Here is a 14,595-nt window from a genome sequence, read left to right as displayed (position 1 = left end):
TAAACATTACCAAGTAGCTTAAAAGTCCCAGAGAAGATGGTTTCTATGAAAGAAAGGGAAAGTGTAGACAGCTGTCAGAGGAGCAGTCTGAATCGGTTTTTGCACGAGGGTGCTCACAAGTGGGTAGGTATTCATGAGTATGCCAGTGGCAGTCAGCCTTGGCCATAGACAACCCACTAGTATACCATGATAATGGACACCCATCTCTGCCGGAATCCAGGTCTTGTCACTAAATACATCATTGTTTGGGAAGAATTTTGTAAAACCAATACTGGGAATGAGGGTTGGCCAGCAACAATGACCCTTTGGGAAATGCTTCTTCAACCCGAGTAGCAATTACTGAGGGTGGGTATGTTATATGTCCTTGAGCAGGTGTGCCCAGAGAAGTAACTCTAGTATGTTTGTTTTCATATAAAAAGCAATTAGGCATCAAGATCCCACGCTGCATGCAAAAAAAAAAAAACCAACCCAAAATAAACAACAACAAAAAAAACCACCCAAGGAGACAGACTGAAAATATGTGGTGTGTTAATTTGTCCTAAAAACGACACATTGTTTACAGTCTCCCCCCCAATTCTCCAGGAGCAATAAAATAGTTTTTGGCCTGACAGTACTTTTACATCAGTGAAAACATGATTTAAGAAAATGGTATTTCTGGAGTGAAACAGGTGTTTAAATTACCGTGTGGAAATGAACCATGCAAGGCTCTATTCCCTGCCATGGAGGCAAGCTCAGCTTCCTGTCTGGACTCTGTGCACTGCACCAGGAGATTTGCTTTTTGAGGAGAAATGAGGCAAGGGGAGGAGGGGCCACTTCCGTGGTTAGGCACATTTTTGTGCAAGAAGCACCACGAACCCCCACCCCGGCGCCTGAACTGCACGTCACTGGGTGTTCTCGCTCCCACTTCTAAGCTGTTCACTCCCAGCCGTGCAGACCTTGAGCAGACTTGGCTCGGTTTTCAAAGCCGGGTCCCCCAGGAACACACACCTGCTCCACTGCATCAAGCGGCTCCCTTTACATTCCAGAAATCAAATAGGATCTTATTTTTGGCCTCCGAAATGCTCATGTTCGGTGTGAACTCATAATAGCTTTGTTTTTTTCTTTCCATTTTAAATCCACATTCGTTTGAGAAAGCAAATGAAGGGCCGCCTGGGTGGCTCTGTCCGTTGAGCCTCCGACTTTAGCTCTGGTCATGATCTCATGGTTCACGGGTTCGGGCCCCACGTCGGGCTCTCTGCTGACAGCTCAGAGCCTGGAGCCTGTCTTAGGATTCTGTCTCCCTTTCCCTCTGACCCTCCTCTGCTCACACTGTCTCTCTCTATCAAAAATTAAGAACATTAAAACATTAAAAAAATTTTTTTTAAAGAGAAAGCAAATGAAGTGCAGATGAGTGTTCAAAACATTAATAAATTCTAAAATAAGCTTCTCAACCCATTGAAGGGTTTCTCTCTCACCTCACCAAGGGCCACAGGAAGATAGGCATGGCCCCGGGAGTGAAATATGGGAGCTGCACCAGGCAGTCTGGTGGTCTTGCAACAATGTGAGTATTAAAAAGTACTTTCTGTCAATGCTGTCAAAGGACTTGGGGTCTCTAGGGAGCCCCCCCAGGACAACTGCCTCACTGCCTTTCAGAAACATCTCGTCTCGGCCTTGTTCTCCGCCTGTGCGAACACTGGAGTCCCAGGGCAACACAGTTGATTGTTTTAATATCTGTCTACCACAAAGCAAACCATCCTCCGGTGACTCCTTATCTGTCACATGTATTTCTGTGAGAGAAATATCAAGACAGATATGATGTTTGGGGGCACACCACAGGATGGTAGTTTTTGCAATTGGCAGCCTTTTGCAGAAGCGAAGCCCCCATCTGCAGACGATGAAAGCCACTGCTCTGCATTGAGATTAATGACCAGAGCGCCAGGAGAGCGAGACAGCAGCCGCCTGAAGTGTGGCTGTTTCTTTGCAGATCCTTCCTGTAAGCAACTGAGGATGTTCACCTAGTGGGTTCCCCCCACCCTCAACTTGTTCTTTTTCTTTTTTTTCTTTAAAGGGACAAAACAGTAACAACACAGTGGTCTAGGATTCTGAGTGGGGAGCTGACCCTCTTAGGGTGGTAGTGGGGCGTGGACTGAAAATACAGTTTAATAGGTGCGCGCGGGCGGGGATTACAGACTGTATTTTCAATCCACGCCCCACTACCACCCTGACAGGGTTAGCTCCCAACTCATCCTCGACCACTTTGTTGTTATAAATTCAAAATGGATGAAGGACCTGAATGTGAGATAGTAAACCACCAAAACCCTTGAGGAGAAAGCAGGAAATAGCCTCCCTGACCTCAATCACAGCAATTTCCTTTTCGACACATCCTCAAAGGCAAGGGAATCAAGAACAAAAATGAACTACTGGAACCTCATCAAGATACAAAGCTTCTGCACTGCAAAGGAAATAATAAAAAAAACTAATAGGCAACCGACAGAATGGGAAAAGATACTTGCAAATGACACATCGGATAAAGGGTTAGTATCCATAATCTACAAGGAACTCACCAAACTCCATACCTGAAAAATGAGTAATCCAGCGAAGAAATGGGCAGAAGACATGAACAGACACTTCTCCAAAGAGGACATCCAGATGGCCAACAGGCACATGAAATGATGCTCAGTGTCACTCAGCATCAGGAAAACACAAATCAAAACCACACTGAGATACCACCTCACACTGGTCAGAGGGGCTAAAATGAACAAATCAAGAGACTACAGATGCTGGCGAGGATGTGGAGAGACAGGCACCCTCCTACACTGTTGGTGGGAATGTAAACTGGTGCAGCCACTCTGGAAAAGTGTGGAGGCTCCTCAAAAAATTATCAGTAGAACTCCCTTATGACCCAGCAATAGCACTGCTGGGGATCTACCCAAGGGATCCAGAAGTGCTGATGCAGAGGGGTACATGTACCCCAATGTTCACAGCAGCACTTTAACAATAGCCAAATCATGGAAAGAGCCTAAATGTCCATCAACCGATGAGTGGATCAAGAAGATGTATATACACTTCAGTGGAGTACTACACAGCAATGAGGAAGAATGAAATCTGGCCATTTGTAGGAAAGTGGATGGACCTCGAGAGTGTCATGCTAAGCGAAATAAGTCAGGCGGAGAAGGACAGATACCATATGTTCGCACTCACAGGTCTAACAGGAGAAACCTAACAAGGGACCATGGGAAGGGGAAGGGAGGGAAAATAAAGTTAGGGAGAGAGAGGGAGGTGAAGCATGAGAGACTCTTGAATACTGAGAACAAACTGAGGGCTGAAGAGGGAGGGGCATAGGGGAAGGGGCTTGATGGTCATGGAGGGGGCACTGTGGGGAAGAGCACTGGGTGTTATATGGAAACCAACTTGGCAATAAACTATTAATAATAAAAAAAAAAGAAAATACATCTAAACCTGTTCAGGAAACTGGTGTCCAGGTGAAATAACTAAGTTAACACAGGAGCTCGCAAACCAGAGCTGTTCACAAACCAGAGCTGTGGCGAACTGGGGGAAGGCGGGACCGAGGGAACAAGGCAGAGTGGGTGCTTCAGTCACGGAGAGGAGGACTCTGGGATTTGGACAGCGGCGGTGGTAGCTGGCAGCTGTGTCTAGCTGTGGACTGTTAGGACCTGTGCCATGACTGAGGCGACAGGCAGAGCACGACACATTAGGTGTCTCAAAATCTCCACATCCACGGGTTCAATGAGGGAAACAGGATTTCCGTAGCCAAGTGTGTCTATCTACAGGGCCGGATGATGGGAAAACAGCGATACTGAGCTGACGTACCAAGAGGCATTAAAAAAGTTATGTGAACAATGGGTAAGTCTCCCATTGGGTGTGGTCCCCAAATATCCTTGTGAGTAATCTGTTTGCACTTCTAAGGCAGCATCACGTGTTGGTGTGTTACCCACACTAGAATGGGGACTACAGAGGCCGACTTAAGGATGCCTTACTCACCTGGAATGGCCCCTGGCATATAGGAATAAACTGATAAAGACCATCTAAGGACTGATAAGATGAGTAAAGAATAGAAGGAATTATTTCAGATATGATGACAGAGGGGAGAGAGGTATGTTGTCACCTTAATGCTGAGCCATAGATGTCAGAAAAGCAAGGCACCGATTCGTCTTAGGAGGATCCAATCCAGAGCACCCTTTAGACTAGAAGCTGTGGGAGGAGCCAGAAGCAGCCCAGGCAAGGATGACACATCATGAGTAAGTTCATAGTCTCACCATGCCCCCCAGGGATAGAGAGGCAGGTCTTGGAGAGAGCCCATAGCACCAAATTAACACCTCTAAATCCATCTTTGTTTGTTGTTTGTTATGGGGGCAAAATGAAGTCAGCCCGTTGTACCTAGACTGAATTCAGGTACATATCTTACCTTGATGTGTACCTCGGGAAGGGTGTTCTGTTTCTGTGCCTACTTGCACTAGTGGTTTTAAAATGCTAACGGAGGAGGGCACTTGTGGGGAAGAGCACTGGGTGTTATATGGAAACCAATTTGACAATAAACTATTAAAAAAAAAAAGAACATTTCTCTGAAAAAAATCTGATAGCATGGCAAAAAATGCAACAAGTCCAATGGGGTGCACACTGAAAGAAAGATTCCTTTTTATCTCCCTCCTCAAGTCCTGGAGTCCTGCCCTTTCAAATAAGAATGTTAGCCTAACAAAGCGGTTGGTAACCGACGGTGCGCCCTCGGGGCCACATCTGGCCCCAAGACTGTTTTAGTCAATAAAAGTGTTATCAGAAGCACAGCTCACCTATCCACTTATGCACTGTCTGTGGCTACTTTCAGGCTATAGACAGTTGAGTACTTGCCAACAGAAAACAGACAGCTCACAAGGCTGGAAATATTTGTAATCTGGCCGTTGGAAGAACAATTTTGCCAATGCCTGGCCAGATGCATCATCCAGGAAAGAACGGTCTCTGTAGCAACCCAAGGACGGGACGGAGGAAGCACAAGGTTGGCCTGAACGCTGAGGGTGGACAGCTGTCTAGAAGCTGCACTTGACCGCTCCCTTCTCGGACATTTCCAGGAGCAGAGCATGTGGCTGCTGCCACGCCCCAGCCCCCCTGGGTGGGTAAATACAGAGACTAGTAAAGATGGAAGGCTTGGGATGGAGTTAGGCTGGGCGAAGTTGATCTGGCTGGGTCACCTTGAACAAATTTCTCAATCCTTCTAATCCTAAATCTAATTAAATGAAAAGGGGCATGAAAATCACACTTATTTCACTGTTATCTTGTGAGGATTAAAGGAGAAAGTTCATGTGAAGGGCTTAGCAGAATGCCTGACATATAGTAAGTGCTCAGTAACTCTTATTTAATATTAGTAGTGTTACTATTATTTTTTTTATTATTATTTCAGGGCTGGAATGAGGGTAAGGCCAGTTAGGTGCTCATCTTGGATGCAAAATTTAAGGGAAGGTGGCACCAGTAATCAGGATAAATCCTATTTCACTGCAGTTTTTCTTAAATTAAAATTATTATTAAAGAACTCCACGATGAACAGACTTTCAAACTTTAAAGATAGGCTATGCTGAGCACATGGGACCCTCTACCCATCTTATCTTAAAGGAAAATTTTGATATTTTGATCATCGTTGATATTTTCCACTAACTTGTTTTTAAAAATACTGCCTTAGAATATTATTTATCTTGGCTACCAAGTTTTTTGACAGCTCTTTAGATTTTGTCTGAAATGGGCCCCTCTCTTGCCCTACCCTCATCCCAGCTCGGATTATTCTTCCTTTTATGTGATTCTTCCAGAAGATATGAGTAAAGGCCTTTTCAGGGCCCCAAAGGCGGGGATCCTGGAGTGAGAGAGAGAAGACTCGTTCAAACCAGAATGTCAGCAACATGGTGACCTGAATGTGGACCTTCCATCAGCTGTACGCACTCTACTGACATTTTCGGTGCTGGGCAGAAGAAAGAGGAAGCCATAAATTAATTTAGGCTGTTACTTTAATTACAGAAACCAATGGAAGTTCTATCAATTACTTAAAAGTAGAACAGTGCAGGCCTGATTTATGTATGTTTCTGCCACTTAAATCATTGTTTTATGAATTCCACACAATTACTTCCATAAAATCTGCAATCAATACATCAATTAAAACCATGCTACCACTGCTTGCCCTTGAATTTCATAAAAGTGAATAAACGAGGAGGTGATTTTGCATTTTGATAACATTTAGCATCCCGAGACCGTGGTATCAGATTTTTTTTTTCCGCCCACTGGTCAGGGATAAAAATTTCAGGGGAAATGAACAGTCATCTTCCTTGTCCTTTACGATTTGTCCTCACTATGGTTCACCTATGGCTTTCGTGTCACTCTGTGGAAAAAGACGTGTGTGCATGGATAAGCATATGGAATGATCCATGAATTTCAGCTGGAAACTGTTTTCCTGCCTGTTGACAAATAAAACTGGTATCTCTGGTAATTGCTATGGAACCAAATAATATCCACCTCCCCCCAACCCCACCAACAACAGAAATGTTACATGGTGAAGGCCTTATTCCCAATGTGATGTCATTTAGGAACGGGATCTTTGGTTGGTAATAGTTGAGATAAGGTCATGAGGTGGGTCCCTCATGAAGAGATTAGTGTCCTTATAAGAAGAGATCCCTGATGGTGGCTCTCTCTGCCACATAGTGAAGAGGTGAACATTCATGAGCCAGAAAGAGAGCCCTCACTGGCACCTGCCTTTGCTAGGACCCTGATCCTACATTTCCAACCTCCAGAACTACGAGAAAACGAATGTCTGTTGTCTGAGCTCCCCCAGTGCAGGGCATCTGGTTATGGCAGCCTGAGAAAACTCGTATGGTGCTGAGCAACACCTCCCCCTGACAGGGTTCTGTAACCTAAAGTGAGATCTGACGCTGGGAACAGAAGACAAGACCGATACAGTTGCCCATGTATTTGATAACATATAGTAGAATGTTAGCAATATCCAATGGCCCAAATAGGGAATCTGTTCACAACTCCTGTGCTCTTCTGAGGTTATTCTCACTGATGAAAATTCTCTCTCAGTGGGAATTACAGATCAAATCAGAAGAACCCAGGAGAGACAGGGGCAGATGTGTACTGGAAACCCACACGAGGTAACGTCCACAAGACAATTAACGTGGTGAATCGGACACTCCTCACAGGGAGAAAGGCAAGTGGAAATGAGAGCAAACTGAGGCTATTTCCATCCAGCCTATTTTCAACATAAAAAGAGCAGAATGCGCAGGTGCTGGCAAGAATGTTGGGATGGACAACGGACAAATGGATAAAGAAGATGTGGTATATATACACAATGGAGGATTACTTGGCAGTCAAAAAGGATGAAATCTTGTCATTTGCAACTACATGAATAGAACTAGAGGGTATTAGATGGAATCAGTCAGAGAAAGATGAATATATATGACTTCACTTGTATGAGGAATTTAAGATACAAAGCAGATGAACATAAGGGAATGGAAGCAAAAATAATATAAAAACAAGGAGGGGAACAAAACATAAGAGACTCTTAAATATGGAGAACAAACAGAGTTGCTGGAAGGGTTGTGGGTGGACGGTGGGCTGAATCAGCAAGGGGCATGAAGGAGTCTATTCCTGAAATCACTGTTGCACTATATGCTAACTAACTTGAATGTAAATTAAAGAATAAATAAATTAATTTTTAAAAAAAGGATGTTGGGATGGAACCACTAATCCCATGTTTGGGAAGCTGGACGTGGGACCAGAAGCACTGCTATGTCAGGGCACATATGAGGACATGTGCTGCAGGCAGGGGACGTGACCGGAGAATGGCTGAATGAGCATTCCTACACAGGACAGCATGAAAACAGCCGGAGGGCTGGATGGGAGGTAGTCCCCAAAATAGGATTAATACGCACCCATGATATGCATGTGTACAGTCTCCTCTACAGAAAAGTAAACTACTGACACCTCCATTCTATGTGTTTGTCCTTCTTTGTATCATCTCATGGAGAAAATGTGGAAAGAGACTTTCCAGGCAACCAACAGGGATTGCTTTAAAGGTGTATGTTTTGGGATAAAATGGGGATATTTCTGCCACAGATGTGAGTGTGTCTGTGTGTTTATTAGCATGCTTCTCTAATTACAGTGAGCACATGTCACATTTGTAATTTAAAATCTTTTCTTGAAATTGTAAAGAAAAGAAAGTGGGTATCACTGACCTGCTTTTTGGAAACATCTATTTCTTATAGAAATAACGATCCGTGACAGCTGGCATGGCTAATCCAAATGAGAAAGGGACTTTGTCATCCATGGAACCTTGGATGTACCTCTTGATATTTCAACTAATAAAAAGGAGAGGTGATGTTTTAATTTGGAAGAAAGGTGACATGTTGTTTCCTTTCCTGTTTCTGCCTGGAGTCATTTTTGAGGGTAAGCAGGAGCTTATGCAAACAGTGCTGATGACGAAGCTCGTGCCTCTGCCCAAGACAGGAGCCACCAGACCACTGGCCCCAGGACCGGGTGGGCAGTGAGCCCGCCTGCCAGCCCCACCCCCACTTTCTCCAAACCTCTGCATTAAGGGGTTGGTGTGGGTGGTGGAAAGCAAACATAAAGCTATAAATTAATAAAAAATTAGTTCAAAACTAACAAGGTACTTCATTTAATTCCTTTAGCTTAGTTGATGAGAAGTTCATGTTTTTAAGACAAAAATATTAACATTAAATGTTTTCCATTTGGTACAAGGTGATCTTGCCTAATTCTCTGGAGTTTTTGCTTTGACTTCATTTGTCTGCCAAAAAGGTGGTTCACTTTACACTCTGGATGCTAGTGGTTCGCCAGGACACGTGAGAGGGTGCTTGGTGTCCTGTGAGACAGCTTGAACTGGGGTTTCAACACCAGGATACAGGCTGGGAAGAGGAGGAAAAACTGAGGTCGGGTGGGGAGAATTGGGAGAATCTGTAGGATTAGGTTGTATTGACACAGAGCCGTGAGTGGAAATCTCTCTCTAAAAGCTTTCAGGTCCTGGGTCATATTAGGATGATTCACGTAAGCAGGGGGAAAACCCATTATGCAAAAGTGCATCTTAAAAAACAGATAACTTCAAGCAGGAATTATTTTCATTACAGAGGAATTCAGCAGGGTTCCTTTAAACACCGTCTCCCCTACTGCATTTAAGGGTGTTATTTACAGATGATTAGCTATTTGGCTAGGCAGAGGGGCAATTGAAGTCTAAAACATCCAAGGCCAGTTAAAGATCCAGGGGGGAGAAACACCACAAACTCAGAAGTAACCATGGAAATCAGTGAACACGTAGGATCCAATTTACAAAAGGGTAATTTATACACACCTTTCTTCCAGAGTACAATTGTTAGATAGCCATGAGAAATATATACGTTTTTCAAGATAAAAAGCAGGTATAACCTACAAGACTGACGAGAAGTAAAGGACCCTCAGCTTTTGGGAAGAAGGCTGGATTCGTAGACATAAAGAGGACACACCATTCAGACCCCAGTGACCAGAGATGTGCCTCTCAGCCACATATATGTCAGAGCTGGAGAGAATATGAACTTCATGTGGCCATGTGCATGCCCTGAGAGAGAGAGAGAGAGAGAGAGAGAGAGGGAGGGAGTGTGTGTGTGTGTGTGTGTGTGTGTGTGTGTGTGTGTGTGAGAAACAAAGAGCCAGAGACAGAGAGTAAGCCAAAATGAGCCTTTACATGCTGGAAGGATTGTTTATAGAACATAGGCTCTGACTTAGCTCTAGAACCTTCACCTGAATCTGGAAGAGAAAATCTACATGATTTACAAACAAGCCAGAGAACTTGCACACAGTCTAGTCCCAAAAGGTAGTGCTTGCTTGGAGAATTAAAGCAGAGAACCTCAGCAGTGTGGCTCAGGGAGGAATGGAAAATCTTCACACTCAGCATTGTTGCCTCAAGATGGAAATAATCTGCAGCCCCTCCGGTGACCCACGTGGGGAAGGAGAAACCTCAGAGCTGTCTGTCTTTACAAAACACCAACTGAGCTTGTCTGTCTGGTTGCTGTGGTTTAAAGATCAACAAGTGAAGATTCTTACTGTAAGGAACTACTTTTTGCTTTATTATGGGAAGAGGAAAATCTGCTGCGTATTAACTGTTGTTTCTTTAACACTGCTATGTACAAGGACACTTATTTCTTTACTATTTCGGAAAAATTGCTACCAACCTAAGTACCCAGCAATGACGGGGAGGTGGATTAAAATATAATATGGTGAAATGACAGAATATTATGAAGCGATTAACATATTTTCAGAAAGTGCACACAGCATGATAATTAAAGGAAATAATAGAATGAAGAATGTGTAGGTACTATGATTGATTACGTAATTTAAAAATGAAAGGTATTGGACACACATTAGTTTCTATAATTATTATACAGTTTTACTTCTAAACTCAGGGAAAAAATGTATAAACAGCTAAATGATGTTGCCATTTTGTATTTTCAATAATTAAACAGGCCTTTATATCTGAGATCAGCACACTTTTCTCTAAAGTGCTAGAAAGACAGTATGTTTGGCTTCATGGACCATCTCTGTCTCTGTCACATGTTGTCTTTTGTTTTTATTTTGTTTCTATAATCCTTTGAAAAATCTAAGACTCATTCTTAGTTCACAAGCTCTGCAAACACAGGCTGTGGCTGGGTTTGGTCCCCAGGCTGGAGTTCGCCAACCCCTGCTTCAGATAACACTGCTTCCTCTGTACACTTTCCCTATTTTAATACGAAAAATTTGTCACATCTTCCCACGTTTGATATTTATGACACATACTTTCTCGAAAGCCACCTTAGAAGAGCTACACCAATTCAAACCAGCCCAATTTGGAATTCATTCATTTTGGTCCCTTCTGATCAGGGAACTGAAACAGAAATGCGTATTTCATGTGATCAGTGAGAGCCATGCTTTCCAGTGCAGTAGCCGTTAGCCCCGTGCGGCTAATTCTAGTCACATTGATTAAAATTACACTAAATAAAAAATTCTATGCCTCTGTTCCACAAGTCCATGCGCTGGACAGCACAGATATGGAACGTTTCATCTCAGACGGATCTACAGGACAGCGACGTTAAAGAAAACAAACCAACGCTCTGGAACTCAACCATGGTGAGTTTTGGATCACCAACATTTCTTCAGAAAATAATATTTACAGAGAAGGTAGGGGACACGGATGATGGAATGATAATAATATTTAGGGCCAAAGGGACTCAGAAAGGCCATCAAAAGTTGAATAATTTCCTAGGTTCAAAAAGCCAATCTAACACATTGTGGCTGTGTGGTCCTGGGGTATCACCCCACCGTGGTGCCCCCCACTCCTCTGCTGTAAAGCAAACATTATAATACCTACCTGGTGCAGGTTCTGAGGGCGAAACAAGGTTGGGCGTGTGAAAATGTGTACTAGCGTCCTAATTCTATGAGATACGTGCACACACATTTACACCCCCCAAAGGGGGCTCTTTCCATACATTTAGAAAGAACCACTGCTTGCTGGTACAGTTAGATTTTGGTATTAAGGGGACACAGAAAGATGCCCTGCATTTAATGAATGCCCAAACTGCTATTGGAGATAAAGGGCTGGTTGGGTGGACCTCAGCTTCCCCTACAACCTGGCATCTTCAGAAACCTTCCAGTTTGTCCCAGTCATGTTTCTGGCTCCTGGTGACTATTTCTAACCTGTGCTCCACAGCAAAGAGTTTGGTTTTTCTGAGCCTTGGGGAATTGAGATGCTTGGTCTTGGCACCCTGGGAGGACTCCCCTCTGCTTCTTCCATCCTCCTGATCATCATGTGCCTCTTACCTCTGCTTCCCACTCCCCCCTTCTCCAGCTGGCCTCCAGAAGCCACCCTCGCCCTTCCCCACACTCACTTCGGAGCACCGATCCAATGAGGACCCGTTTGGCAGGTAAGGGGATTTCATCACCCTATGAAATGCATGAGAAAGTCTCAGCTGTGGCCGGGGAGCTTTTTGAGGAGGAGCACGCCAGCTGGGTAACTATGATGGAATCCATGAGAACCGGGGTGGGGGCGGGGTGTTCTGCACCCCGGAGCGTCCATCCCAGCCAGAGAAATCCTTGGTTTTCCCACACTAACACTACCTTCTCCCCACTTGCCGGCCACATTTGTATCTATTAAAGTGCCTTTTACTGTTATTTCCCCACCCGGTTAAATGGGGGAGAGCAACATCCTTCTTCCTCCTCCTCCTGCTCAATGGAATCCCAGGGCAAAAGGGCAGAACAGCCTTGCAAACAAGTCAGTTCTCCAGTGAGAAAATGGTGCTGGAGAGTGGCAGTCAAGCACCTTTTGCTAAGTGAGGGTGTCACTTGGATGGCCTGCGTATTTTACGTCCATGATTTTCATGGTAATTTGCAAAGCAGGGGTGGACAGCAGGCAGCGAGCTTCCGCTCCCCCCCCCATCATGCGCCTTCCCCGGAACCACTGCCCCACGTCCCATCCACTGGACCGGCTCTGACAGGTCTTAACAGAGGAGGGCTGGGACATCGGAAGTGAGCAGACAGAGATAATGAGCAAGGGGTTAGATGCTAAGGCGACAGGGAACACAGAGACATGCTTATGAGAACCAACGTCACCTTGTGGAAAGCCACAGGGAGGCTGGAACAGAGAGGGAGGGGAGGGGGACTGACACGGCAGGGAAGGTGAGTGGACTCAGATTTAGGTCAAAAAACAGAAAGAGCGCCACAAGAGCGGGCTTACTTGCGGAAGTATATACAAGTGAACTGGGGGCACTGTACATGGAAGATCCCTCCTGGTTTGCCTGGCACAGCAGCACCGTGCCTACGAAAGAGAGAGAGACACATGGCACCTGGTTCGGGAACAGGCACGCTGCACCGGAGAGGTTCGGGCAGCACAAACAAGCAAGGCAGAGACACGAAAACATAGCCACTTCCCCGTGCGCGCGGCAAGGACGCCCACGTAAGCCCACGGTCTCAGCCAAAGGGACTGGAAGCCCGCCCTCCAGCCCTCCAAGAAAATGTCACTCCTTGACACCGGGCTTCCTGTAGTAGGGTCTGGCTGCCCCAGGACCCAGTTTCAGATCAGTGATGGAGGCAGCATGGCACACTTCGAAGTGAGCTTGAGAAATACCAGAGGGAATTAGATGACCAGCCTGGCTCAGACACCGCTTCGCTGTGTGGTCTTGGTAAGTCACTGTACCTCTCTGTGCCTTGGGATTCCCATCTGGAAAATGGGGTGAATATACCTACCTCCAGGAAAGGTTGTGAATCGTATAGCCAGAGATGTGCCCAACGCAGGGGCTGGCACTGAACCATCGCCTAGCAAAGGGTCAGCAGGGCACCGCTTTGTTTGGAGAAAACATTTTCTCCCCCCACCTTCAGACTGTCTGAGTCAGTTCTTCAAGGGAAGCACAGAAGTGTGGCAAGGGAGCAGTGAATATAACTTTCACCTTCCTTCCGCGTGACCCATCCTGGACCCTTGCTGGGCCTGCAGTGACACAGCCTGGCTTCTGTGATTTCCCACGTCTTCCCGAAAGCTCCGAGGCTTCCGGCAGGGGAGGCGGCCTCCCCAGGCCTGCGCTGCAGAGCTGAGTGTCCTCTGCCTGATATAAAATAAGGGCAGCGGGCTTCTCCCAGCACAACGGAATTTTACAGCCGGACAGAAGGGTGGAATCCGGAGAGGTCTCCTCGGTCCACAATGGGCTCTGACCTGCCGCCTGCTCGGAACAGGAGGCGCGGGGCCAGGAATCCTCAGGGTATCAGTCCTGCTCTCCTGCTGCTGCAAAGCTTACACTCAGAGACTTTGAAACGAAGGAGAGAGACTTCTGAGGAACTGTCGGCCCATGACGGAGGATGGAAACGGGCTCCCGTGGCTCCTGCTCACTGGCCTGGCTGGGCAGGCTCAGGGCCTGCGTCCGGGTTGGGACCGGCCAGCCATCACCACAGCTGCTCCTGAGAGGAGCCTGCCTTACCGTGAGGTCAGCTACAAGTCCTTGGAGACTTGCCACCCCTCACTCACGAAGGGGTTCTAGAATCCTAAAGTGCCTTTCCCAAGGCCCAAGGAAGTACAGGCAAAGCCTGCAGCAGAAGTGAGGGTTTGCCAGGCCGAGATGGACTGCCACGAGAACCACGAAGAGAGCGCCATCTCTCCTGAACCGAAAAACCCCAGCACGGTTCCAGAGGCAGTCTCCACGGCCTCGGCTCCACCATCCTTCAGGTGCGGAGCCAGGACGGGTGGGTCCCATGAGGAGGGCTGAGAAGCCTTCTGCAAACGCCACTTTTATCCTCTGGCCCCGGTGTTTCCCTGGATTTTGTACATTAATTTCAGGAAAAGCAAGGATTGATTAAAACGCCCCTCCTTCACCAGCTCAGCCACATCCATCCATTCTTTGATGAGGAGAGGCAGCCCATGGACCATCCGAAGAAATGTCCCCTAGTCCTTCCAGCATCTACCCCAGGATCCTCCACTTACAGCTGGAGAAGAGCCCCCACGGAAGTCTGGATATGAGTGACTGACCTCTTGGCCGTCAATGTATTCAGAGTCTGGCTGGGTCTGAGTCATGATCAGACTTCGCTAAGCTGATGGTTCCTTCTACTGTATTTAAAAAGCTT

General features: G+C 46.1%; 1 protein-coding gene across 1 annotated transcript in view; it reads right to left on the bottom strand.

Moving 5' to 3' along the window:
• RBFOX1 (RNA binding fox-1 homolog 1) overlaps positions 1–14,595 on the bottom strand; it is a 330,067-nt gene that overhangs the window by 65,063 nt on the left and 250,409 nt on the right. The window contains exon 9 of the mRNA XM_029949680.1: positions 12,725–12,805. Coding sequence (XP_029805540.1) covers positions 12,725–12,805 — 81 coding nt within the window. The remainder of the gene's footprint in view (positions 1–12,724; positions 12,806–14,595) is intronic.

Source organism: Suricata suricatta, chromosome 8, assembly GCF_006229205.1.
Source record: "Suricata suricatta isolate VVHF042 chromosome 8, meerkat_22Aug2017_6uvM2_HiC, whole genome shotgun sequence".
NCBI lineage: Eukaryota > Metazoa > Chordata > Mammalia > Carnivora > Herpestidae > Suricata > Suricata suricatta.
Note: the sequence above shows the minus strand (reverse complement) of the source record. Positions and strands in the feature narration are given on the sequence as shown.